Source organism: Halichoerus grypus, chromosome 8, assembly GCF_964656455.1.
Source record: "Halichoerus grypus chromosome 8, mHalGry1.hap1.1, whole genome shotgun sequence".
NCBI lineage: Eukaryota > Metazoa > Chordata > Mammalia > Carnivora > Phocidae > Halichoerus > Halichoerus grypus.
The window spans coordinates 40,980,135-41,007,995 of record NC_135719.1 but is presented as its reverse complement, the minus strand read 5'-3'; the positions used below and the strand labels follow the sequence as shown (position 1 = coordinate 41,007,995).

The following is a 27,861-nucleotide window of genomic DNA, read 5'->3' as shown; positions in this document are numbered from 1 at the left end:
TTGTCCCTTCTGTGGTGTCCAGTGTCCATTTGAAGTTTTCTGGTGCTATGGAGGCTGTCTTTCTGGATCTTGCAACCAATCTTGTGCCTATATGATGGCATTCTTGAACCTCTCTGTAGGCTCATCATTCAGTTTTTAAAAGAAATCACTGTGTTTAAAGACTTCAGATAGAGCAGCTTATTAGCATAATGATCTGCAAAAGTGTTTCCTCTAATTTTTTTTTTAGTGTGGGCCTCCACTTCATGACAGTAATTCCCAAGACATCAAGAAACTCGCTTATTTGGTGCCCGTTTTTTTTTTTTTTTTTTTTGAAGATTTTATTTATTTATTTGAGAGAGAGAGAATGAGAAACAGAGAGCATGAGAGGGAGGAGGGTCAGAGGGAGAAGCAGACTCCCTGCCGAGCAGGGAGCCCGATGCAGGACTCGATCCTGGGACTCCAGGATCATGACCTGAGCCGAACGCAGTCGCTTAACCAACTGAGCCACCCAGGCGCCCTGGTGCCCGTTTTTAATAGGGACACTTGAGGAGGTAAAAAGAAAAAAACGTTCTCTTTCTTTCCATGATTTTTTGAAGTCAGACCATGAGTCAGAATGTCAGAGTATATTGGTAGCTCCTTGCTGTGTTTAACAAGATACCGTAAGAGGTAAGCTCAGGCAAGAACGTCCTGGTTTGCACGTGGGTAGGAAAAGGAATCGAGGGAGCACAGAAGTGGGGTCTTGTGCCCCAACAGCAGGATAAAAGACTGAAAAGGTTATCCACGAAGATATTTCAGTTAAACAGAGGACTCCAGCACTAGTGCAAAGAACAGTCTCGAGGCTTTCCTTCCACCTATGCCTTTGATTCATATGGCTTCCCTGCAACTGCCCTTAAGCCGGGAGAGAGAGGCATGGAGTAAAGAAATAAATGAAAATTGATACGTCTATCCTGAAAAAAATCTTTTAGGCATGATTTCTGGCACAAGAAGCTGCTTAGAAGCAAGTTGACCTGAAGTTTCTGAGGGAACTGTATTGCCATAACCCCACAAGCCTGGCCTGAATAAATAAGTAAAGCCATAAAACAACACTTGGATCTCCAGACTTGCACCATCGGGAAACAGGCTGTTAGGGCCGTATAGTCCCCAAAGAGGACTTTACTTAGCTTCTTTTAGCCAAATTGCAAAGCTAATATGTGACATTACTGATTCTCCGTGGCACACTATGATAAATTGTATATTGGAAAATAAACTCAAATGGTTACAAGTCAAATATTGACACTGCTGGGAGGAATATGGCATGGTGGTTACCAGCATGAATTACAGTCAGACAGCCCTGGGTTCAAATCTCAGCCCTGCTCCCTATAACATGTAACTTAACCTTGGGCAAGTTACTTAACTCCTCTAAGCATGTTATCTCACCTGTAAAATGGGAGTTATTGTGCGCTAAATGCTTCACCTACCTTCTCATTTAATCCTCACAGTAACTATCAGTTAAGAAGTACTGTAGATTTTTCCTTAATATAGCATTTTTTTTCTAATGACCAAAGAAAGCAAAAGTTGGACTTGACTCTGAGGTTAGGGCATGCATTATAAGTATCTTTATTCTTAAGGTGGGAATTGTTTTTCAAAAGATTAAATCATTCAAGTTTTTTTCTTTTTCAAAATGATTTTATTTTACATAGTTTTCTGCAACTTGGTAGTTTCTTTTTAAATTCTACCACTGGCATCTTCCCATGTCAGTAGAAATTATGGACTTCATTGTTTTTAATGGCTATACCGATTTTGGGGTAACTATTCATTTTTAATAAGGACAAAGCCCTCATACTTGTAACTGTTCATATGAGTTTTCTATCAAAATATTAAGGTATTGGGTCAGGGCTGATCCTATATTACAGGTCCAGGAAATTCAGTCATTGTCGATATTATCATTGATGTTAAAGCAAACAACACAGAGGTTTCATTGCTTTGGGAAGTGAGAAAGAATTGTAGAAAACACATGCAAATGTAAATGCCATTCTCCTAGCACTTGAATTCCAGAAGTGAAACTGGAGGGCTGAACTGTCCATATTAGGAAATGACTGGTTGCTTGATGACCACACAGTTAAGCTCAGTATTTTGCTTTCGGGGGGGTGGGGGTGACATGGAAGGGAATTGGTCAGGAGGATATTATTATTAGATCAGTTAGCTTTAGAACCACTCTATTCTCTTCCAGCATAATCTCAGTGCACTTATAAGAATTGTAAAATCAAACTTTCACTTCAATTGGAGAGCCTGAAAACCTAGCTCAGTTGGGTTTTTTTGTTTACTTGTTTGTTTTTTAATGAACTCACGACCCTGAGATCAAGCCCTAAGCTGAGATCAAGAGTCAGATGCTTAACCAATTGAGCCACCCAGGTACACCCCCAGCTCAGGTTTTTATTTTTTATTTTTTTAAGATTTTATTTAGGGATGCCTGGGTGGCTCAGATGGTTAAGTGTCTGCCTTCAGCTCAGGTCCCGATCTCAAGGTCCTGATCTCAAGGTCTTGGGATCGAGTCCCGCATCAGGCTCCTTGCTCAGCGGGGAGCCTGCTTCTCCCTCTCCCTCTGCCCCTCCCCCTGCTTGTGCTCTCTCTAGCTATCTCTCTCTCTCTCTCAAATAAATAAATTTATTTTTCAAAAAATATTTTATTTATTTGACAGGGAGAGAGAGATAGCTAGAGAGAGCACAAGCAGGGGGAGCGGCAGAGGGAGAGGGAGAAGCAGATCCCCTGCTGAGCAGGGAGCCCTACGTGGGGCTTGATCCCAGGACCCTGAGATCATGACCTGAGCTGAAGACAGATGCTTAACCGTCTGAGCCACCCAAGGGCCCCCTCAGCTCAGTTTTTTTTCTTTTTTTTTTTTAAGATTTTATTTATTTGCGAGAGAGAGAATGAGAGACAGAGAGCATGAGAGGGAGGAGGGTCAGAGGGAGAAGCAGACTCCCTGCTGAGCAGGGAGCCTGACGCGGGACTCGATCCCGGGACTCCAGGATCATGACCTGAGCCGAAGGCAGTCGCTTAACCAACTGAGCCACCCAGGCGCCCCCTCAGCTCAGTTTTTAAAGTTGAAGTTTCTGAATCAGATTCCCAAATGAGGTTATCTGTTATTCCCTGAAATTGTAGCAGGTGGAAATCCTATGTTAAGATTGGTTTGAATCGGGGCGCCTGGGTGGCTTAGTCGTTAAGCTTCTGCCTTTGGTGCAGGTCATGATCTCAGGGTCGTGGGATCGAGGCCCACATCGGGCTCCCTGCTCTGCGGGAAGCCTGCTTCTCCCTCTCCCACTCCCCCTGCTTGTGTTCCCTCTCTTGCTGTGTCTCTCTCTGTCAAATAAACAAATAAAATCTAAAAAAAAAAAAAAAAAAAACATTGGTTTTAATGAAAGCACTCAACATGTGCTCTTGCTATAAAGTAGTAAATGAAGGCATGGGGTACAGACAACCCTTTCAACCTCTCTGGCATTTCATATATTTCACCTTAATAAAATACCAGGAATTCCCATTATACTATACTCAGGTTTCTTTAGCTAAGAATGAGGGATAAAATAGCAGTAAGCTGGCAACGGGAACATGGCTGTGTCATGTGCTTTATGGGGGCAATAAAGACATGATGAGCCAGGGACCCAGACACCTCATGCCTCACAAAAGCAAGTGCTCCCCACCCTACATTTGAGAAACTCCTTTTCTCCACCCCATATTTGGGAAGCTTCTTTTTCACTGAAGTTTCCCTAGGATACCTTGCATCCTCTAAGTCCACGTTTCCAAAATACCACCATAAATTCTCTATACTTTTTCTCCTGAAACTGACAGATTTTTTTTTTTTTAAATTCAGAGAGGACAAGAATCCTGGCCAACCTTAACAATAGAAAAAGCATATTACTGTTCTTGATAATTCAACATTCAGTGATGGTGCCTGGAAATAAAGATTTTTTGATGCATGTAAAACCCCAGGCACGTGTAGGTGTCTGTGGACACATTTACAGCAATTGGTTGGCACCATGATTCTCCCAGCCGACCAAGCTCACTGCCAGGCCAGCTTCAGCTTAGGCATCCTCTCCTCTTAGACTCACCAGCACTTGACAGCCTCTGGCTTATCACAGCTCCGTTGGATGGGGAGCCAGATGGCTTCCAAAAAGCCCCGACCAGAGGCACAGACCTATGACCAGATGTCTCGTTCTGGGACAGATGGCTTGAACTGCTGCCTTTTGCTCTGCCAGTCTGCAGGACAGCTGAGTGCTAGAGCCACCAAAGAAATCTGAATGGAGTTTGCAAAGACAGCTTTCAGTTAAGTATCAAGGAGACTGAGACAATCCAATGTTTTCAAAGGTGAGTCACTTTGGGATCGGTGAGTCCCTTTTTAATTGCTTTAGAGGTCTGACTTGTTCTATTCCTCAGTGAGGGGAAGAACAATATGGTTAAGGCCGTTCATCAGTATATTGGCCAATCCCAGAGCCACAGGTTTGGAAAGGACCTTTGCAGTGAAAGTAGGTCGAAAGGGAATATGGCAAGAGAGCAGCTACCTGCAGAAGGCTGGTGGCCCGCTGCCAGGAGTCCTTGTTACTTTGAAGCCATTCTCAAAGTTCAGCTTTGGGTCTCAGTAATTAGGTGCTGACAGTTTTCCAGGGTTGACTAGCTTGTGGAAGCTCACACATCAGGTAACCCAAGTCATCAGACATCAAATAACAACTGTCTGATTCAAAATATGAACAGTTCAGTAAAAGAAAGGACTGAAGAGTCAGCCTGATGGGCATCCCCTCCCCGCTCTGTGGGAAAACACACTGCACAGTGAAAGCCCAATCAGGCTGCAGACAACATTACTGGTGCCTCCACCTCTGTGACGAGGTCCCCTCAGGAATCTGTGGACTTGATCCACCACCTCTCATACCCCATTGGACGGTCACACTCTTTCTCTACACACGTTCATAACATTTACTCAGCAGAGGCTTTACACACGCTCATAGAGGTTCCTGAGGCTATTCCTTGATCTCAGGACAAGAGGAAACCTTAATCATCTGGTTACATTTTAATTTTCCATGGCATTAAAGGTACAGTAACTGCAGGACAATCCTCTCCTGCCTTACTAGGGTAGTCAATCCTGCAAAACCTCTGGTGGAGCCAATGCAAGCTGGAAATGTAATCACCAGTAATTTCAATGGGAAAACATTTTATGTTTCTTGAGTCCCCAAACTGACCCATTCATGCTAAAGTGCTAAATCTCATTAAGACAGACCCAATTACATTAACAATTAATATTGGCTATCATGAACACAAATGGAAGCCATCTTTCCCTTTACTAGTTATGACTAAGTACATTATTATTCTATAATATGACCATTTCCCTGTTGTTTCTTAGCTTTTACGCCCTGTACATTTAAGATTAAATTTATAACAAAACATACATACAAATGATACCCAATACTTATACAATTCAACCTTTAGTTCTAAAAAAAGAGCAATAAAATCAGTGAAAACCACGCAAATGATATTAGTTTTACCGAACAAGTTGAAATACAATAGACATGGGGCGCCTGGGTGGCTCAGTCATTAAGCATCTGCCTTCGGCTCAGGTCATGGTCCTAGGGTCCTGGGATGGAGCCCCGCATCGGGCTCCCTGCTCAGCGGGAAGCCTGCTTCTCCCTCTCCCCATGCTTGTGTTCCCTCTCTCGCTGTGTCTCTGTCAAATAAATAAATAAAATCTTCAAAAAAAAAAAAAGAAATACAATAGATATGACATGTAAGATTACCCCTGCTGTAAATAAGCAAAACAGTGAGAAATCAGATGGGAAAACATAAGGTAACATAGACTAACCATGTGAAGGGGATGCATGGTGGCTCTCTTCTTTAGGTGCTAAGCAGCTCCAAGAAATACATCCAACTAAATCCAGCTTAATAGATGCAAAGAAATGCCCTGCGTATCCTTATCTTTTATTGCAAAACAAAAAACAAAAAACAAACAAACAAAAAACTCAAAAAAAATTTTTTAAGATTTTATTTATTTGAGAGAGCGAATGAGAGAGAGAGAGAGAGCATGAGAGGGGGGAGGGTCAGAGGGAGAAGCAGGCTCCCTGCTGAGCAGGGAGCCGGATGCAGGACTCGATCCTGGGACTCCAGGATCATGACCTGGGCTGAAGGCAGTCACTTAATCAGTTGAGCCACCCAGGCGCCCAAAACCATCTCAAAATTTATTCCTTTAACTTAAAAACAATAAACATTATTTTTCACTGGTCTGTGGGTTCACTGGGGGTTTCTTTTGGTCTGGGCCGGCACACCTGGACTTAGTCTACAATGGCCTGGCTCACATGTCTGGGGGTTGGCAAGCTAGTTGGTCTAAGGGGCCACACTCATATATTTGGCAATTGGTTAGATGTCAGATGAGGTCTCTCCTCACCCATCAGGTCAGCTATGAGCTTTTCACAAGGTCGTGGAAGAGTTCCCAGCAGCAAGAGAAAGCAAACCAGGGGCGCCTGGGTGGCTCAGTCGTTAAGCGGCTGCCTTCGGCTCAGGTCATGATCCCAGGGTCCTGGGATCGAGCCCCGCATCAGGCTCCCTGCTCTGCGGGAAGCCTGCTTCTCCCTCTCCCACTCCCCCTGCTTGTGTTCCCTCTCTCTCTGTCAAATAAATAAATAAAATCTTTAAAAAAAAAAAAAAGAGAGAGAGCAAGCCACAATTTGTATGCACTTTTTTAAGAATCTCCTTGTATCAGATTTGCTAATGTCCCATGGAACAAAGCAAGTCACACAGCCAAGCCTAGATTCAGAGAGAGGCTACACCTCTTGTGGGGAGAAGCTGGAAAATACCAAGGCTATTCTGTTCAATCTACTATATCTTGGAAGCCAAAATAGAGAGATTGAATGATATTCCTTATAACCAGAATGGGTGATTTATCTCAGGGTTTAAACATATTTCCATGGGGGTGGGGGGAGACTTTTCTGTTTAACTACTGAGGTCATCTAGTAAGGCTGCCATCCTGGGTCTGCTACTGCACCTGAGGGAAAGAGATAAAACCAAAGAAGGCAGAGGCTCTGAGGGCCACATGAAGGAATTTCAGTCTTCATCCCAAGAGCAATGGGAAGCCATAGAGCATTTTAAAGAGAGATAAGATCACTTGGGCTGCAGTGAGGATAGTAATTCCAGAAACTTTTTCAGGAAGGGAAATAGTGAGATAAGCCTTTAGTCGTAGAACAAGGGGTTAAGGGAAAGATTTTGTTGTTGTTATTGTTGTTGTTTTTGTTTTGTTTTTTGTTTTTTAAGGAAATATAGATAGTTGAAACTAGAGCTTGATAGAATACTGATGGAAGGATCCAATATTGCAAGAGGTTAGAAGGAGAGCCCTGGGAATTGGGATGGGAAACTCGAGCATGCATGAAATGGTTGGCTTACAAAAAATTATCATACAATAAAATTGTATTTTTGTTTACAGTTCTATAGATTTCAACATATGCATAGATTCATGTAACTACCACCACAGTTGGGATACAGAAGAGTCCCATCTCCCCAAACCTTCCTTTTTGCTATCCCTTTATAGTCACTCCTCCACCCCTAACTCCTGGCAACCACTAACTTATTCTCCATCACTACAGTGTTCATCTTTTCAAGAGTGTCACTTTGAGACTAGCTTCTTTCATTCAGTATAATGCGTTTATTTTTATGTTGTTATGATGTCAAGTTGTTGGGTATATCAGTATTTCATTCTTTTATACTGCTAAGTAGTATCCCATTGGGGTCAGCTTCTGATAGCATTCCCCAGGTCAGTAAATGGTTTCACTATTCTACCCGTGACTCGGGCCAGAAACCTTGGCTTCATCCTTGACTCAACTCTCTTCTTCAACCTACACATCCAATCCATCAGTAAATCCTGGTGGCTTTACTTTCAGAATAGACCTGGAATCTGACCACTTCTTACTACCTGCACTGCTGTCATCTTGTTCAGGCCACCATCATCCTTTGCCAGGCCAAGTGCTTCTACTCTCACCCCTCCACCTTCAGTCTGTTCTCCACACAACAGCTAGAATGAGCCTTTTAGAGACTTAAATCTGATCAGGCCATTCTTCTGCTCAAAACTCTCCAGTGGTTTCAGTGTTAACAATCCATAGTTGTCACCATGGCCTAAAAGATCCACATGATTGGGCCCCTGACTACCTCTCTGATCTCTTTTCCTGCCACCATCCCCCTCACTCACTCTATATCAGCTCTAGGGGTCTCCCTACTATTCCGTTAGCAAGCCAAGCATGCTCCTGCCTCAGAGCATTTGAATCCGCTGTCTCCTCTGTCTGGAATACTCCTTTCCTAGATATCCACGTGGCTCAGCCCATCAAATCAATTCCAGTTTCTGCTTATCAGTCCCTCTCTAACACCTAAAATAGCAGCTACCTGACACCACTGTCTAATCCTTATTCTGCTTTGTTCTTTATCAAAGCACACATATTTTGTTTTTCTGTCTCTCAACACTAGAAAAATCTTTTAGGATGAGGACTTTTTTTGTTCACTGCTTAACAGGCACGTAAATGGGTGCCTTGCTTGGCATATAGTGCGAGTTCAATGAATATTTTTTATTTAATAAGTTATAGAGGGAAAAAACAGAATGGGAACACATGTCGATTTCTAGATTTTAGGACATTCTACATTTATTTCATTTCATTTCAGTATAGTTATCATATAGTGTTGTATTAGTTTTGGGTGTACAATATAGTGATTCTGTAATTCCATACATCACCCGGGGCTTAAGTGCACTCCTTCATCCCCATCATTTGTATCACCCATCTCCCCACCCACCATCCCGTTGGAAACCATCAGTTTGTTCTCTATAGTTCAGGGTCTGTTTCTTGGTTTGTCTCTCTCCTCCCCCCACCCCCCACATTACTTGTTTTTTTTTTTTTTAAGATTTTATTTATTTATTTGACAAAGAGAGACAGCGAGAGAGGGAACACAAGCAGGGGGAGCTGGAGAGGGAGAAGCAGGCTCCCCGCTGAGCAGGGAGGCTTGATCCCAGGACGCTGGGATCATGAGCTGAGCCGAAGGCAGATGTTTAACTGACTGAGCCACCCAGGCACCCATTGTTTATTTTGTTTCTTAAGTTCCACATATGAGTGAAATCATACAGTATTTGTCTTTCTTTGCCTGACTTATTTCACTTAGCATTATACTCTCTAGTTCTATCCACATTGTTGCAAATGGCAAGATTTCATTCTTTTTTATAGCTAAATAATATTCCATTGTGTATATACCACATCTTCTTTATCCATTCTCTATTGATGGACACTCAGGCTATTTTTATAATAATCTAGCTATTGTAAATAATGCTGCAATAAACATAGGGGTGCATGTATTCCTTTTATTTAGTGTTTCTGTATTTTGGGGGTATAGGGCATTCTGCACTTCCTGTTACTTATACAGTAAATCAGGGGAAGGTGTATGGGAAGTGTAGGGCTAAAGATTTGCAGATAGTGGAAAGCAAGTCAACTAGAAAAATAAAATGAAATTCCCAGGCATTGTTCAGAGCCCACTTAAGGTTGAAATTTAATAACTTAGTGATGCCAGTCTGTTCAGCAGGACAATTTTTTACAACAAGATACAGGCACGGAGAAGCATGTTGGTCCATCTAGGGTGGGAGACCTAGGTGGGGAAAAGAGAGTGGCGGGCAGGCTTAGGAGTTCAGAGTAGGACTGTAATGGAATACCGTTTTATCTAAGATGTATTAAGAGGGGACGTGAAGAATGTGAACTAATGGGGGCTTTCAACGGATTAGAGGTACTGATAAAGTGAAAAAAGTTAAGTTCTTGAGCAGTCAAGCTGAAAGGACATCAGGCTGTAACTGGACAGAAGGATGTTCCAATTACTAATTTGTGACGCGATAACGTTTCTGGTAAGAGGGTCCAGGTTTTTTATTAGGATTGGGAGGCTGATGTAAGGGTCGCTAGACATGAGGCCCGGACGGTAACCGGGCAGTCTGACTGAAATTATCAAGATGGAAGACAGAGGAGAGAAAAGTAAGACAAGAAGCTGGATGCACCAATAAACAGATGATCTCTAAGAGGCGGTTAAACAGGTGGCAAAGTCTTAAGAGTAAGCGTCGGAGAAGCAAGGGTTTTTACAAGAGGTGACAGTATTCGGCACATAGCTAGCTCCCTGACCTTCTGAACCTGGGAAGTGAGAACACTAATTCTCCAGGGGATGAAGTATCCTCGGGGCACAGCCAGGTCTCAGTCGGAGAAGTTCAGAGAAAACTGATCTGGAGGCGGGAATCTCAGGGGAAGATCGATTTGATAGCAGTGAGTTGCGGAGGTGACCCACGCAGAAGAAAACACGGACACCCCCCGTCCTTTATTTACCTTCCTCCCAACCTGATGCCGCGTCACACCAACCTCCGCAACTAGAAAACAGGCAAAGAGTGAACGCAGACGGGGAGTTCTGGGCTGTAGTGCGCTATGCCGATCGGGTGTCCGCACTAAGTTCGGCATCAATATGGTGACCTCCCGGGAGCGGGGGACCACCAGGTTGCCTAAGACAGGGTGAGCCGGCCCAGGTCGGAAACGGAGCGGGTCAGAACTCCCGTGCTAATCACACCAGCTCTTTTCAACTCCGCGCGGAAGTCCTCACACCAGAACGCCGCGGCGTCCGCGCTTTCCCATTGGCGGAAACTTCCGCTAGCGCCAGTCCGCTTCCGCCAACGACTCGGTCGGGCGGGGCCGTCCCTAGAAGTCACTTCCGCTTGACCCCGCCTCTCGGTCCCTTTTTGGCCGCTTCCGGCCTTAGCCCCCGCCCCGTCCAGTGTGGCCCCGCCCCCGCCCCGCCCCGGGCTCGCGGTCCCGGCCCCGCGGCACCGCTTCCGGTGCGGGCCCCGCCCCGGCTGTGGCCCCCGGCTGCGGAGGAGTCCGAGACGCAGCTGCTGCGCCGGGGCCTGAGCGGCCGCCGCTACCACCGCGGGCGGACCCGGAGCGCCCTGTACAGGTAAGCCGCGTGGGGCCCGGCTCCTTCAGTCGCGCGGGAGCGGGGGCTGTGGCAGGTGGAGGGGCCGGAGGGGTGCGAGGGGAGGCAGGTGTGTGGGGGGAGACGCGAAGGCGCGGGCGAGCCGAGTCCGGGGGCTGCGGAGGAAAAGTGAGAGCGCTGGGAGGAGACCCGAAGCGCCCTGCAACCCTTAGGGTGATTTGAGATAAAGAGATGGGAAGAGTAAGGGCCCCCGGGAACTGAGAGGGCGAGGATAGGTGGGGTTGGGGCGATCGAAGAAGAGCCAGCGGATTGGCTGGGAGGGCTTGGTAGAGGTAAAAGTGATAGGGCTGGACTGGGGGGTATAAAGAAGGGGGGGCTGGCGTAACCGGGGAAGGAGGTATGGGGCTTCAAGGGGACCGGGGCCAAAGGGATCCGGCTGCGAAGGTAGCGGGAATGGTAGGGGAGGTTCAAAGCTACAAGCAGTCCGTTGCACCGGGCATGGTGGTCCGGGAACTTTAGGGGAAATGGGGGAGGGGGCCGAGTGAAGGATGAAGTGGCTTAGATTTCTGAGACAAGTTTTCTAAATGTAGGCAGGTGGCATTGTTGTTTGGATCTTTCTGCTTAGGGACGGGGTAGATGGGCTCTTTGGGGGAGGGTGTGTGTATTGAGTTGTGGAACTGAGTCATCTCAATCTTACTAAAGAAGCAGTGAGACACCTCCCCCTCTGCTGGGGACAGCACACTGAGAAGATGGTGCCACAGGACAAGAAGCAGTTGTTCAAAGACTAGCAGGACTCAGTTGAAAAATGATTCCTCTTGTGATTGATTGACTGTAATGATTATAAGGAAAATTAAATTGATCGCCGAATTATTTGCTTTTTATTCTTTTGTTTAATTTTTTTTTTGATGCCAATTGTTTTTATCCTAAATGAATACTTTTGCCAGCTGGATTTAATGTGGGTGTAAATCTTCTCATGTTTTGTTATACTATAAAAAGGGCTAAAGCAGAATGAAAGCAGTGGTACAGGCATAACTCACACTTTCTCAAGTGCCAAGAGAGGAAGTAAAGGCAGTAAGAGGCAAATTGGAATTTGAATCTTTCACAGATTACAAAAGGCAAAAGCAGTGCTTCTCAGATAAACAGACAATGAGAATTTTTATCTTTACTTTTTTGCCTAGCTTTTAAAAAAAAATTGCACCTTTTCCCCCTACCCATTTAAAAGATTAGTAAATGCAAGCAGTTTTTATTGCTAGGGATGTGATTCCTTCCCCATGAATTTTTGAAGATGCTGAAGGCATGTAGTATTTTTTTTATCTTTATACTTAGTTCTAAAACAGTGAAACAATGCAAATATCAAGTCTCAACCTGTGCAGTGAAGCTTCTTTCATGTGATGACAACATTGTATGCCATGTTGCAAGTCCTGTTCACCTAAAATTTGCCCGTGCATAGTAATCCATTCAGTTATGGAGACGTGCTGAGGAAACATAACTCAAGTGAGGTTTGTTGGGGGTGGAGATCTGGAGAGGAGGAAGGGAAAGGGGGAGCTAGAGTGGAGAGGAGGGTGTGAAAGGGGGATGTGTTTGGAGATTGATTGGTAAGAATGCTGATAAACCTGCCCCCAGAATACTTTTGGCCTGAAAGCCTTTTCTGTTTGCATTTGTCATAGAATATCATAGTAGAAGTGAATCAGAAGGAAAAGGGATGTGAAGAGATTTACTTGGCTGTTTATGAAAAAGAAGCATTAACTTCTTGTTAGATAATATTGATATCTGTTTCAATTTAATTAACTTTAAAATCTCCAGAGGAATTCCCCCGTTTGTTTTTTGAGTGACCATTGCAATTTGAAACTCTTGCCTCCTTGCGTGTTTCTTTCATGTTGTTGAAATTGGATTCTTTTTGAGGCCGTAATGTACAGTTAGCATGGCTCAGCCCACTTGAAAAGCAGGCTGGCAATTCGATCTGGGAAATTTGAAAAGTTTAAACTGAAGAGCCGTTTGCTATGTTCTGCTTTTGTATGCGAGAAATCATTCTGTCTGCCTGATAGCTCTGTGTCTAGCTAGGATGGTACTTTCTTTCTCGATGGGCCTGGGAACATAAGCCGCGTTCTCTCCTTTGTAGGCAGGCCCTTCTTGCCTTCATTATTTTGGTTCTCATACTCACAACCTTTGCACAGTGCAAACCCAGTTGCCTTTTCAGTGATAAATAAGGCTAATGTTTGATAATGTCAGGAGAGAAAGATCAGAACACAGAGGCTAGATACCGTCAGGATTTACTTCTTTTTTAAACCACAGTCCACTGCTGAGATTCATCCTGCATTTCCTCTCTTAAATCCCGTTCTTCACACTGTTCCCTACCACTCTCCCCCCCACCCCCACCCCCAGCTCCCACAACCGCTCCTCTTAGAACCCAGGCTTTGGAGCCTATGTCTAGTGTTCAGAACTCACACCCTTTGCTAGAAAAAGGAAAGTCTTTTAATACCTGTTTTACCATTTTTTTCCCCTTGTTTCTCCTTCTTTGTGGTTTCTGTTAATCACTTAAGGAGTGTGCCGGCTGGGCTGTACCCAGGTTCAGAGCCATGCCCATCGGCGGGTGAAGCTTGAGGCCGTGATGGAGCCGCTGGCCCAACAGAAGCAGCCTCGGCAGCCTCCGCCACAGCACGGTCCGCGCCTGGCTCCTCTGCAGATGGACGCCAGGGAGAAGCAGGGACAACAGATGAGAGAAGCCCCGTTCTTGTATGCCCAGAAGCTGGTCACACAGCAGACTCTTCTTTCTGCCACCCCGGGGAGGCCATCTGGCAGCCCCGCCCTGGGTCCCTTGGCCAGAGGGCCACCAGCCGCGGCAGTGGCCCGAGTTTTTGAACGGAGCAACGTGAGCTCCGAGCCCGAGGAGGAGGAAGGAGGTCTGGAAGATGAGGATGGGGATGATGAAGTTGCAGAGGTGGCTGGGAAAGAGGCCCAGGCCGCGCCCAAGTATTTTCATGTGCAGAAAGTGGTTCGCCAGGACCCCAGAGCAGCGTCTGGATCTGGTCTGCTTCCAGCACCAGGGCTCCCACTGCGTGGACAGCAAGCTAAAGAAGACCATACCAAAGATATTTCCAAGGCCCCACCTTCAGTCTCCACAGCTGGGCAGCCGAGCTGGAATCTGGATGAGCAACTCAAGCAGGTCAGTCTTCGTGGTGTGGGGGTCGTTTGTTCTTCCTAAAGGCTGGCCGAGAGGAGTCCTGTCAGGGCCAGGATCTCTGCCAGTCCGTGCCTTCTCACCCCACCTCCGTGACCCAACCGCCTAGCCATGAACAGACTTTGAGTTTTTTTTTTTCCTCATACTTGTTTTCTTGATTACAGCAATGAAGTGTGCAGGTGACTCCTAATATAGATTGATTCAAGTGGGGTGTGAAAGAATGTCAGTACAATCTTTTTTTTTTTTTTTTAAAGGAAGGATGAGGTTGCAACAGTGTTATAAGGGATATCTAAAAATGCAATGTGTGACTCTAATTACAGTTCTTTTAGTGAAAGAACAATCTTGCCTAAGACTGTTCCTTAGCTCAAGGCTAAACCAGGATCATGCTCTTTAAGGACAGTTTTGTTGTTTTGCAGTTAAGTGTAGCTGACAAGAAGTGCTTGCATTGTGTATATTTTCCAACAAAGAGCATTGCAGACATGATTTCATTTCACCCTTACACCACCCCCTTTGAAACAGGAAAGGGTAGACCTCAAAATTCCCAGTTTAGCCAAGGCAAGCTTATGTGATTTTCAAACATGGGTGAGCATCACAGTCCTCTCAGGAGCTTTAAAAAATACAGATTCTAGGGTCTTAAAGAATTATTTTGGGATGGAGCCTAAGGAATCTATGTTCTTAACCAAGCCTTTGGCTTCTAATTACTCTTCTCTTTCTGACCCGCAGTGCTTGAGTTTTTCCTCACCCAAAGAATGGGAGTGCTGATGGGTTGTTCCAGGTTAAGTGATTCATTGATGCTTAGGGAGTTCGTGACAAAGCTGGTAGTATCTGGGTACTCCCCATAAGTACATGCTCTTCAGTGGCCCAGTGGTGCTCTTTGGAAATCCGTTGTGAAGAGCTGTGGGTTTTCACAGGGCAACTGAGAAGTCATCTAAGAAAGGTCCTTTGGAACCTGAAAAATCCGCGTCTTTGTGTAAAGGAGCCCTGTGTAGTTGATCAGAGTTTTAGCACAGCAGTGTTTGCAGTGGATGCCAGAGCAGGCAAAGTGGGGGTTCAATTCCCATCTCTTCCATTTATTACCCTTGTGATCTTTCGGGAGGGCTCTCAGTCTCTCTGAGCCTGGGTCTTTCATCTGTGAAGTGAAAATGACGAAGCGGGCCTCCCAAGGACGGTGTGAGGTTAGACCGAGCTAGCGCGCAGTAGGTAGTAGTACTCCGGGTGCTCTTTTATGCACGGAGTGCCATGCTCTGCTGTAGCCCCACGGACAGGCTCGGAAGCAGGCAGAAGATGCCGAGGTGCCCTGGGGTTTTCCCTCAGTTCACCAGGCAGTAGTGGCTGAGCTGGGACTTGGATCAGAGAGTCCCGGCTTCCACGACAGCGGCAGTCTGGCCGCCAGCCCAGACCCGCCTCCTGGCTGATTGCTTTAGTTTAGCAAAACATCTGCGAGTTGCCTGCAGCCCCCGCGCTGCCTTGTGGCTGGCAGGGTTCCATGCCGGCCGCTGAGTCAGCTGGGCGGCTGAGTCAGCTCGGAGCCGGATCCCGCCCTGACGGCACTGGGAAAGTTCAGGCCCAGAGGCGGCTGGGCTGCCCCCGCCTTGGCAGCTGGCCAGCCTCCGCGTGTGTGCGGTCGTTCCTAGAAAGTGCAGCCGCGTGCGAGGAACAAGTGGAGCTCCAGAGCCTGTCTGTCTTCAGGAAGTGCAGCAGGTGTTGAGGTCAAGCCATTAGAGCTTTGAAAAAAGAGACTCTTCAGAAGCGGCGTGTGCGTGCACACTCGGGTGCGCAGTGGCAGGCTCCCAGCGCCGTGTTCTGGGCGCGGCAGCCCCATGCCTACACACTTCAGTGCTCAGGGGCTGGCTGTTGGTTTCTGAAACCCTTTGAGTTCATTTTAAGTTTCTGAGGCATACTCACTAATTATAGACTGCCTGGCAGAGCACCTGCCAGAATGTTTTATAAACACCAGCAGAGCTGAGACCTAATCTCATACCCTAAATTCCCCTTCCCCTTGGATTTGGAGATCGAGAACTGGGTTAGGGGGTCATTGTTACAGTGACTTTGAAACCTCAGATGCGCACCTCCTTTTCCTTTTGAATTTAGTTTTACAAAATTGCTCCGGTCTGTGCCCTCCTCCTTTGTCTAAACCTGCCTTTAAAGGAGTAAATAAGGGGCGTCCGGGTGGCTCAGTCGGTTAAGCGTCTGCCTTCGGCTCAGGTCATGATCCCGGGGTTCTGAGATCGAGCCCCGCATCACGCTCCCTGCTCAGTAGGGAGTCTGCCTCTCCCTCTTCCGCTCCCTTCGCCCCTGCTGGTGCTCTCTCACGCTCTCTCGCTCTCTCTGCTCTCAAAATAAATGAATGAATGTTAAAAAAATAAAATAAAGGAGTAAATAATATGCTTAGGGATTAAAAGACCTTTTTTTAAAGTTGTGCTTATGAAGTGGGGCTGAAAAAATATCCTTGGGGAGAGCCTGTAGAAACTGTTACAGACATGAAACTAGCTTTTGTTTCTCATGCACTTAACTTGCAGAGAGCAGAAATGGAGTATCCCTTGCTCCAGCAACAGTTACAAAGATCTTCTGCAGGTAATACAAAATGATCTCACTGTCAATATGTTGAGGTGTCCATTTTGTTCTTTTATACAACAGACTTTGTTACAGAGGCTTCATTGGGCCAGGCCTGAGCTCCATGGACTAAGGAACTCATAGTCTAAGCAGAGGCCCTGTGTGGAAACCTCAGGGGGCATTGGGTTTTGGGTTGCAGTAATTTCACTCTGTCCTAAGTCAGCTGAAGCCCAACTGCCCAGTCTTAGCTATGCTGTAGATATTTTCTTTTTTTTCCTAAAAATTTTTATTTATTTATTTGAGAGAGAGAGAGAGAAGGAGCACGAGCTGGGGGAGAGGGAGAGGGAGAAGCAGACTCCCTGCTGTGTAGGGAGCCTGATGTAGGGCTTGATCCCAAGACCCCGGTATCACAACCTGAGCCAAAGGCAGATGCTTAACCTACTGAGCCACCCAGGAGGCCTGTGCTGCAGATATTTTAAAACAAGGTTTTGTTTCAGACATTCACATACCAAGGTAAAAACATTAATTTTGTCTACAGCATAGCTAGCATAGCTTGGTAAACCAATAGGAATACTCAAATAATATTTTGTAAGACTTTGGGGGGTGCAGGTCGGCAGGCATCTGCCCACGAAAAAGCAAAATTTAAAAAGCTTAAGGTCTCCACAGATTATCTTTTGTAATCCCTTTCTTAGAACATGTGAAGTCAAATAATTTTATGGATTCTCTTTAAAGAAACTCTTAGAAAGTAATTGCTTCTTAAGGCCCAGATCGTTAGACAGAGTATAGTATTCTCTGACACCAGAGTGATGGGAAGATGGATAATGCCATTGAGCCAAGCATTCTAAAGCCCATCAGATTTCAATGGGCAGAGTAAATAATTGTAAAACAAGGCAACAGACAAAGAGCTGCGTGTCCCTTCTCTCGAGGGAGATCAGTAGAGCCCTATCAGCATACAACCAAGTGGGGGGTGTTGCTGACCTATTAGGGGTGGTCATCTGTCCTCCTGGGAAGAGGGTAGTTTAGGCAATCCAGGCTTTGTCGGTCTTGAGCCTGTTAATGGAGCCAGGTTTCCAGAAGTAGAAAGATGAGCAATGGCTTGATAGGCAGGGGGGAGCCAAAGTGTGTATGTTTGATTTTTTTGCATACTTTGGCAGTCACCTCAGTTACTGAGTGTGGGAAGGAGGAAGGATGGCTGACTGCTTGGTCTCTGGAATCTATTACCAAGAGTTCCTCTAAGTAGTAAGGTGTCGTTTCTTGGGCTAGTCCTACTTTTCTTGGTACATATACTGCATGTCTTTGGAACATTTGATGCTTTTTGTAAAGATTGTGCGAACTATTGCCTGAATAAAAATAAAGTCATAGGCTTTCCTCACTTTTCTTTGTAGGTCTGTCTTGCATGTCCTTAGCTCCTGCTGTCACAGTGGAATCCAGTCAGTGGTTCTAAATTGAGGTTGATCTCCACCCACCCACCCTGCTCCCAGATGTTGTTTGGCAGGGTCAGGAGACGTGTTCGGTTGTCGAGACTGGGATGGGGGAGATGTGCTACTGGTTTGTAGTGAGTAGAGACTCTACTGGTAAACATCCTGTCCTGCACAGGACAGGCCCCCACAACAAAGAGTTACTTGGTCCACAATGTCAGCAGTGCTGTGTTGAGAAACCGGCTTTACATTGTGTCATTGGAAAAAGAACATATGGGGTGCCTGGGTGGCTCAGTCATTAAGCGTCTGCCTTCAGCTCAGGTCATGATCCCAGGGTCCTGGGATCGAGCCCCGCATTGGGCTCCCTGCTCCGCGGGGAGCCTGCTTCTCCCTCTCCCACTCCCCCTGCTTGTGTTCCCTCTCTCGCTGTGTCTCTCTCTGTCAAATAAATAAATAAAATCTTTAATTAAAAAAAAAGAAAAGAAAAAGAACATATGCCATGCTCTCATCAGACGCTGCCCTAGACTCCGTTCCTTTGTGTTGGTCACTGAAGAGTTTGGCAACCTTGAGTTTTCGTCACATCTACTTTCAGTATCTGTGTTGAGTTCATGTCTTTCCCCATAGTCATCTGGGTGACCAAACTGTCACTTAGGAGAGGATTGGGACCTAGAACTTGTGCTCTCTCATTTGGCTCAACCAGTGGTGCTTCTAGCCTAGCATTCCATGATGTCTAAGATGTCTGTGGTGATTTGTGAGACAGCTTGGTTGCCCTTTTAGACATTAACCCCAAAAGGTTAAGGCATAAATACTCAGCTAACATGTTAATTAGTAACAGATTTAATTATTAAATCAACATTGGTTTTGGAGCCAGAAGATGTGGATTTAGATCCAGCTCCGCTGCTTGCACGCCGTAGTACTTGGGAGAGGTGTCCTAACCTACCACTCTGAACCCATACATACATGAATCCCAGAGGCTGGAAATTATCCTCTTCCACTGTGCTCAGGGAGCGATTGTAAAGTTATTGCCAACGTGGAAGAAGAATTACAAGTGTGAAAGATCTTTGTAAATTTATACCATCATACAAAGGTTGGGTCAGATTGGCATTAGCACCAAAATACTTTTTGACTGTAATTCTTTAGTCTTTCCTACTTTTGTAGTAAATCCTAGACACTGCTCTGAAACAATTCCATCTCGCGTTTCCCAGAGCTGTGACCAAACTCTCGTATTCTGGAGTTCTCTGAAACATTTCAGGATTATGTGAGCTGAAACCAGTGCACCTTTTTTTAATTTTATTTTATTTTATTATTATTTTTTTTTTTAGATTTTATTTATTTATTTGACAGAGAGAGACATAGCGAGAAAGGGAACACAAGCAGGGGGAGTGGGAGAGGGAGAAGCCGGCTTCCCGCCGAGCAGGGACCCCGATGTGGGGCTCGATCCCAGGACCGTGGGACCATGACCTAAGCCGAAGGCAGACGCTTAACGACTGAGCCACCCAGGCGCCCCAGTGCACCCTTTTTTTCAGTCAGCACTTTAAAAAAATCTTTTATTTTCTCTTTGTTGAGAAATCATTGTACTTTTGAAGCTGCTGCTTTCCACATTAAAATAGGGGTAGGTGCTTGTTTCTTCTTTAGGTAGAACTAGGCTTTATTTACATTGAATTCTTTTTTTTTTTTTTTTAAGATTTTATTATTTATTTGAGAGAGAGAGCACGAGCAGGGGGAGGAGCAGAGGGAAGAAGCAGACTCCCCACTGAGCAGGGAGCCCGATGTGGGGCTGGATCCCAGGACCCCGAGATCACAACCTGAGCCGAAGGCAGATGCTTAACCCCAACTGAGCCACCCAGGTGCCCCATATTTACATTGAATTCTTTTTTTTTTTTTTTTAAAGATTTTATTTATTTATTTGACAGAGAGAGACACAGCGAGAGAGGGAACACAAACAGCGGGAGTGGGAGAGGGAGAAGCAGGCTTCCCGCTGAGCAGGGAGCCCGATGCGGGGCTCGATCCCAGGACCCTGGGATCACGACCTGAGCCGAAGGCAGACGCTTAACGACTGAGCCACCCAGGCGCCCCTTTACATTGAATTCTTATAAATACATGGTCATGACTTAACTGAGGTCCTTACCCTTCTTACCAAACACTGATCCCACCACACACCTCTGAGATCCCATCCGCCTCCTAATTTTCAGGGACTTGCTCCATCAGAGAAAGGCCTATTTCCCTGACTTTTTGGACCCACTGGCTTCTGAAGCTTTTTCCACATTCATACGTGTTCTGCTGTCTCCCAGATTTAAAAACAACAACAGCAAAAAACCCCTTTAATCAATAAATCTGTCTAGTTCATTTGTTACAAGGGAATTAGAAGTCATTTTTAAAAACTTTCCCTTAAGGACACGTTTCCTTCCAGCTTAGTTCTCATTGTCTCCTGTCCCCACAGCAGAGCCTCTCAGAAGCATTGTTTGCACGCCTGTCACCTCTAGCTCACTCACTCCTCCGTGCGCTTCAGTCTAGACTCTGACTCTTCCATGTTCCTGAAGTTCCTCTTGGTGAGGCCTCCCAGTGACCGCCATGTTGCTAAGCCTAGCCTACCCTCACCTCACTTGATTTCTCAGTGGTATCGAATACAGTAGACCCCTCTCCTTGAAACATTCTCTTCCTTTGCTTTCCGTACCCCCTCTGTTGGCTTATTTTCCTTTCTCTGTCTCTTCTGTCTGACAACTAGAACCCCAAGTTCCCCAGGGCTTAGTCTTAAACCCTCTTCTCTATATCCCCCTCCCCGGGCAATTTCTTTCAGTCTCACGGTTTTAAATACTATCCACAAGCCATTGATTCCAATGTGCATTGTTTGAGCCCAAGTTTCCATTCTGAGCTCAATTGCTGTATTCCCAACTACCTTCTGGACAGTTCCACTTAGATATTTTACTGGCATCTCAAGTTTAACACATATAAACCTGAACTGTTGATTTCCAACCTAGTCCCCTACAATTACTTCCTCCTTTATTTTTCCTTCTCTGTAAAGGACATTTCTCTCCATTTGGTGATTCATATCAGAAACCTTAGAGTTGACTGTCTCTCATACCTCCTACTCTGTCACTCCGTCTGGTGATGTCCAGTCATCACCAAGTCTTATCAATTCTCCCGTCTAAATGTCTAGAATTCTGTCCCTTCTCTCCTTCTCCACTATCACTTACTTAATCCAGGCTACCTCCCTACTGCTGGAGCTATCAACAAGTGTCTGTGTCTTCCCTCCCCCATTCTAATCCATTGTCTACACAGTAGCTAGAATGATCTTCTAAAAAACAAATCAGATTATGCCACTCCTTTAATGCCATCCAAGTATGATGTCAGTTGCTCTCATTGTAAAAGGTAAAATCTGCATAATCTGATCCCTGCCTGTTTGTCAGCCTTATTTTTGCATATGTCCTCACCTATCACTGTACTCCAACCATCCTGGCCTTTTAGTATGCTAGTCCTGCCTAGAACACTCCTCTAGGCTAAATCTGCCCAGCCTTTAGTTCTCACCTTATACATCACTTCCTCAGAGGCACTGTCTTCCCCTTTAGTGTAGATCAGGTTATATGCTGTCATTGAACATTATCCTTTTGTATTTGTGTGGTTGATTGGTTTGGTGTGTGATTCCTATACTAGATGGTAAGCTCTAAGAGAATAGGGACCATATCTGCCTTGCTTATCATTGTATCCTGGTGCCCCGTGGAGTGATGGCAGATAATAGGTGCTCAATAAATACTTGTGTCTTCCACTGTCTTTTACTTTGCCCTGTTTTTGTTTGTTTTTTTTTTAATTTTTTTATTGTTTTGTTAATCACCATACATTACATCATTAGTTTTTTTTTTTTTTTTTTAAAGATTTTATTTATTTATTTGAGAGAGAGCACATGAGAGGGGGGAGGGTCAGAGGGAGGAGCAGACTCCCCGCAGAGCAGGGAGCCTGATGCGGGACTCGATCCCGGGACTCCAGGATCATGACCTGAGCCGAAGGCAGTCGCTTAACCAACTGAGCCACCCAGGCGCCCTACATCATTAGTTTTTGATGTAGTGTTCCATGATTCATTGTTTGTACATCACACCCAGTGCTCCTTGTTTGTTTTTTAATGCGAATGGCACCATTTCATTTTTTTAGAGCAGTCTTAGGTTCACAGCAAAACTGAGTGGAAGGTACATTGATTTCCCACACCGCCCCTGCCCCAACCTATGCGCAGCCTCCCCCACTATCAAAATCCCCTGCTAGAGTGGTACATCTGTTGCATTCCATGAACCTGCACTGAGACATCATTAGCACCCCAAGTCTATAGTTTATCTTAGGGTTCACTCTTGGTGTTGTATGTTCTGTGGGTTTTGACAAATGTATAAAGGTATATATCTGCCATTGTAGTATCATACAGAGTAGTTTCACTGCCCTGAAAATCCTCTGTGCTCCACCTATTCATCCCTCCTTCCCCTTCAACCCCTGGCAACCCCTGATTTTTTATTTTTTTATTGTCTCTGTAGTTTTACCTTTTTCAGAATACCATATATTTGGAATCATAGAGTATATAGCCTTTTCAGATTGGCTTCTTTCACTTATTTATATACATTTAAGATTCCTCCATGTCTTTTCATGGCTTGATAGCTCATTTCTTTTTGGCATTGAATAAGATTCCATTGGCTGGATGTACTACAGTTTATTTATCTATTCACCTATTGAAGGACATTTTGGTTGCTTTGGCAATATGAATAAAGCTGCTATAAAAATCTGTGTACAGGTTTTTGTGTAGACGTGAGTTTTCAGCTCATTTGGGTGAATACCAAGGGACATGACTGCTGGATTGTATGTTAGGAGTATGATTAGTTTTGTAGGAAACTGCTAAACTGTCTTCCAAAGTGTGGCTGTACCATTTTGCATTCCCACCAACAAAGAATGACGGTTCCACATCCTTGCCAGCATTTGGTGGTAGTAATGTTTGGTATTCTGGCCTTTTTTTTTTTTAATTGAAATTATCATTGAGATAATTGTAGATTCACATGCTGTTATAAAAAGAATAATTTAGAGAGGTCCCTGTACACTTTGCCCAGTTTCCCCCAACAGTAACTTTTATTTATTTTTATTTTATTTATTTATTTAATTTTTTTTTTTTTTTTTTAGATTTTATTTATTTGAGAGAGAGAGCAAAAGAGAGGGAGCAGGGAGAAGGGCAGAGGGAGAGGGAGAAACAGACTCCCCTGCTGAGCAGGAAGCCTGATCAGGGCTTGATCCCAGGACCTTGAGATCATGACCTGAGCCTAAGTCAGACACTTAACTGCCTGAGCCACCCAGGCACCCCAATGTAACATTTTATAAAACTATAGTATAATATCACAACTTGGATATTGACGATGTTATTACCCACTGATCCCATTTAGAGTTTCCAAGTTTTACTTGTACTCTGTGTCTGTTTTTTAAGCCTATTTAGTTGTATGTTTAATATATCTACATAATAATGCATTTGAAGCTGCAGATTTCTCTCAAGGTCACACTTTTGCTGTATTGCACAAATGTTGGTATGTAATGTTTTCATTGGTTAGTACTAAACATTTCATTTTTTTAGTTGTCATTGCCTCTTTTTTTTTTTTTTTTAAAGATTTTATGTATTTATTTGACAGAGACACAGCGAGAGAGGGATCACAAGCAGGGGGAGTGGGAGAGGGAGAAGCAGGCTTCCCGCTGAGCAGGGAGCCCGATGCGGGGCTCAATCCCAGGACCCTGGGATCATGACCTGAGCCGAAGGCAGACGCTTAACGACTGAGCCACCCAGGCGCCCCTGTCATTGCCTCTTTAATCCATGGGTTGTTCAAAATGTTTTTTAGTTTCCAAATATGTGGGTTTTTAAAATATATCAATTTATAGCTTTATAATTAAGCTCTAACCATTGTGGTTAGAGAGCTGGTATGATGATAATTTTCTGGAATTTGTTACAATGTCCTATGTTGGCCTTATATATGATCAGTTTCTATAAATTCTCCATGTGTGCTTGGAAAGAATGTAAATTTTCCTTTTGATAGATGTAGGGTTATGTATCTCTCTGTTGGATCAAGCTTATTATTAGTTGTGTTATTCAAATCTTCCTTATCCTTACTAAGTTTTGTGTAATCAGTTTCAAAAAGTGGTGAATTAAAGTATTCCAGGGTAGGACTGGCTTTCTTTTGATGAGTGTTAGTACATTTTTTTTCTTACACATTCCAATCTTTATATCCTAAGACCACATATAAAAGACCTATAATCTCTGCCTTTTTATTAATTTAATCCATGTAGTTATTGGGATCGGTGATACATGTGGATCTATTTCTGCCCTCTAGCTTTGGATTTTCAGTTTGACCGAGGGTTCTCTTTGCTTCTTGTTTTGTCCTCGCCTATCTTTTGTCATTTGATTTTTTTTTTTTTAACTCAGTCTTTGTCTCCTCTACTGGTTTAGAAGTTATATTTCTGTTTCTATTCTTTTCTTGGTTACGTTTAGATTTTTCCTTGCATTCTTGACTTTTTATTCTACTCTCTCTTTTTTTTTTTTTTTTTTAAAGATTTTATTTATTTGAGAGAGAGAGCGCGCGCACATGAGAGAGGGGAGGGTCAGAGGGAGAAGCAGACTCTCCGCTCAGCCGGGAGCCCGATGCGGGACTCGATCCTGGGACTCCAGGATCATGACCTGAGCTGAAGGCAGTCACTTAACCAACTGAGCCACTCAGGCGTCCCTCTACACTCAAACAATATTAGGACTTTAGAGATTCTAGTTTTAACTTCTACTCCACTCCCATCTTCCAGTTTATTGTGGACAGTATTTTAGTTCCAGTTTGTTCTAACTCCTCCCCGAAATTAGTTTTTTCCCCCAAATGCTAATGGTATTTAGACTTCCCACCAGGTTTATCCATTTCTTTGCTCTCCATGACTTCTTACAGCCCATTCTCTCCCTTTTAGGCTTGGTCTTCTTTATACTTTTTAACTAACTCTTTTAGCAGAGATTTGTATATAGTAAACTTGGTATGTCTGAAAAAAGTCTTTTTAATTTATATCTTTATTTTGCCCTTACTCTTGTGTGATTGACTATAGCTTTTAAATCTAGATTGACCCGATTTTTCTTTTTCTTTTTTTTCTTTCTCATTTTCTTTCTTTTTTTTTTTTTTAAGATTTTATTTATTTATTTGACAGAGACACAGCGAGAGAGGGAACACAAGCAGGGGGAGTGGGAGAGGGAGAAGCAGGCTTCCCACGTTGCAGGGAGCACGATGCGGGGCTCAATCCCAGGACCCTGGGAGCATGACCTGAGCCAAATGCAGACACTTAATGACTGAGCCACCCAGGCACATTCCCCCTTTTCTTTTAAGTAGACCCTGATTTTTTTAACACTTTGATGATATGATTCCACTCTCTCCTAGCAACTGTTTCGCTATTGAGAAGTCTGTTGTCAGTCTAATCTTCACCTTTGTGAATCCTTTTTCTCTCTTGTGGCTTTTAAGATTTTTCTTTTTGACTCTTTTATTTTGCACTTGTACTTCAGTATTCTAGGTTTGGACTTACTTTTATTTATTCCACTTGGGCCTTGTTCTGCTCCTTCAACCTGATCCGAGTCCTTTTTTTCTTTGGCTGCTCTTTTTTTTTTTTTTTTTTCTTGACTGCTATTCTAACAGAAGTATTTGGATTCTCTCATTCATTCTTCTCTGTATCTTTTATAGCCTTATCTTTTTATGTCATCCCCCTGCATTCTGGAATATTTTCACATTCTATTTCCCAACTTTGAGTTCTCTCTTCAGCTCTCTCTATTCTACTTAGTAACTTAAAATATTGTTTATCTTAATATTGTGTTTAATTTCTGTACTTTTTTTGACTTTTTAAAAATCTGCCTGTTTTTACCAGTTGGTTTCTATTCCTTCCTTTAAACTCTTTGAACATCTTTAACTTTTTAAAAACAATACGGAATTGTTAGAACTTTTTGTTATGGAAATCTCCTGCATACAAAAGAGAGGATGGTAATGAACTGCCTGTGTCCTTTACCCAGCTTTCAACAATTACCGACATTCTGCCATTCTTTAAACATGCTTGTTTTAGAGATGCTTTAGATGATTCTCTTATCATTCTTGGAATACAGGTTCTTGTTTCATGTTACTCTCCCATATGGTGGTTTATTTCCTCTTGTGGTGTTTTTGTTTTCCCAGTGTAAGCTCCTTTTGAGCTGGGATTTGGTTCCATGGGAGTCCCATGTGCTAGATTATGGAAGCATTCCTAAGGGGAGTTTTGTCTGCTCCTACGCCGGGAGCCCTACAAGTTTAGCTGGTTGTCATTGTGTTGGGGTAATGTGAATTTGGAGTCTGTCTGTGCGTCATGAGAACCTGGGCTTCCATCTCTTATGGACCCTATTTTTCCATGAGGGCCGTGACAAGTGGCAAGTTTCCTTCTTTTTCAGGCCGGTGGGCAGTTTTTTAAGCCCCAGTTAATGGGGGATGGAAGTGTAGTCCTTCCTGGCTGCTGGCTTTATACAGTTATCTCAGTGCTGGGTCCTGGCATGCAGGGGGCTTGCAGCCTGGACCCCTCTCCCTTGGGATTAAATCCGAGGTCCTCGGGCCTTAGATATTAAGAACTATATCCAGGTCCTCCCTTGAGTCCTACAGCTTTGGCACCTGCTCACTGCCGGTTGATTTCATTTTTGTTTCTGGCACTGCGGACTCTGCTTTCTCTCTTGGTTTTAAGCTTAGCTGTATGTGTAAGGAGTGTGGAGTGCTGAATTTTATCTAGCATTTCTGAGTGAGGTTTTCTTTGGAGAGGGAGGGGGGCAGTAGACTTCCTCCATATCAGCCTGTCCTCAATCATGGTTTTGTTTGCTGGTTTTTTTGTTTTTGATTTTAATAGCGTAGGCTTTTGACCTCTTGTGTGCCAGGTACTTGCCTTATTTCACTGGGTTGTGTGAGGCAGGCCCTGATGTTATCATCCTTTATGTGTGTGTTTTACAAATGAGGAAAGAATTGTGCTGCTTATAGTCTCACAGTGGGGAAGCTGGGCTATTATATTAACCCAGGGGGTCTGACTTCAGCCTCCACACTTTGCCTCCTCCTGTGCTCCCTCTCACTCCATTCCAGATAGAGCAGGGCAAGGGTAATCTTTTTTTAGTGCTCACATTACTCTAAAAGTAACTTTGATTTATTTTTTCTCATTGTCGGAGTAATTCAGACTCATTTTAGAAAACACGAAAAATATAAACATTTGTAAAGGAGAAAATATCATCACTATAACCACATAACTTAGATGTAACTGTGAACATTTTCCTGTGCAGTTGACCCTTGAGCAACACGGGTTTGAACTGGATGGGTCCATTTATATGTGTATTTTTCCCATAAATACGCTATAGTACTGCGGATGTGTTTTCTCTTCCTATGATTTTCTTCGTAACAGTTTTTGTTCTTTAGCTCAGTTTTCTATAAAAATACAGCATATAATATATATACATAATATATGTTAATCAACTGTATGTTTAATCGGTAAGACTTCTCATCAACATAGGCTATTGGTAGTTAAGTTTTTTGGGAATCAAAGGTTATACTCAGATTCTCCACTGCATGCAGGGTCGGCATCCCTCATTCCTAACCCTGGTGTTGTTCAGGGGTCAGCTGTATTTCCTTTGTGTTAAAAAAAATAAATGCCTGTAGGGGCACCTGGGTGGCTCAGTTGGTTGAGCATTGGACTCTTGGTTTCAGCTCAAGTCATGATCTCAGGTCCTGGGTCAGGGCTCCGAGCTCAGTGGGAAGTCTGCTTGAAATTCTCTCTGTCCTTCTG

The 27,861-nt window shown here is 44.2% G+C and overlaps 1 protein-coding gene across 5 annotated transcripts in view; it reads left to right on the top strand.

Moving 5' to 3' along the window:
- Positions 1–27,861, top strand: part of ARID3B (AT-rich interaction domain 3B) — an 89,535-nt gene that overhangs the window by 26,080 nt on the left and 35,594 nt on the right. For 3 of the 5 annotated variants that reach the window (XM_036117754.2, XM_078079095.1, XM_078079099.1), the window contains exons 1-2: positions 10,828–10,938; positions 13,458–14,080. In XM_036117754.2, coding sequence (XP_035973647.1) covers positions 13,526–14,080 — 555 coding nt within the window. In that variant the 5' untranslated portion in view covers positions 10,828–10,938; positions 13,458–13,525. Of the gene's footprint in view, positions 1–10,827; positions 10,939–13,457; positions 14,081–27,861 lie in introns of those variants that run through there. The other 2 variants (XM_078079098.1, XM_078079097.1) reach the window with 1 other exon arrangement.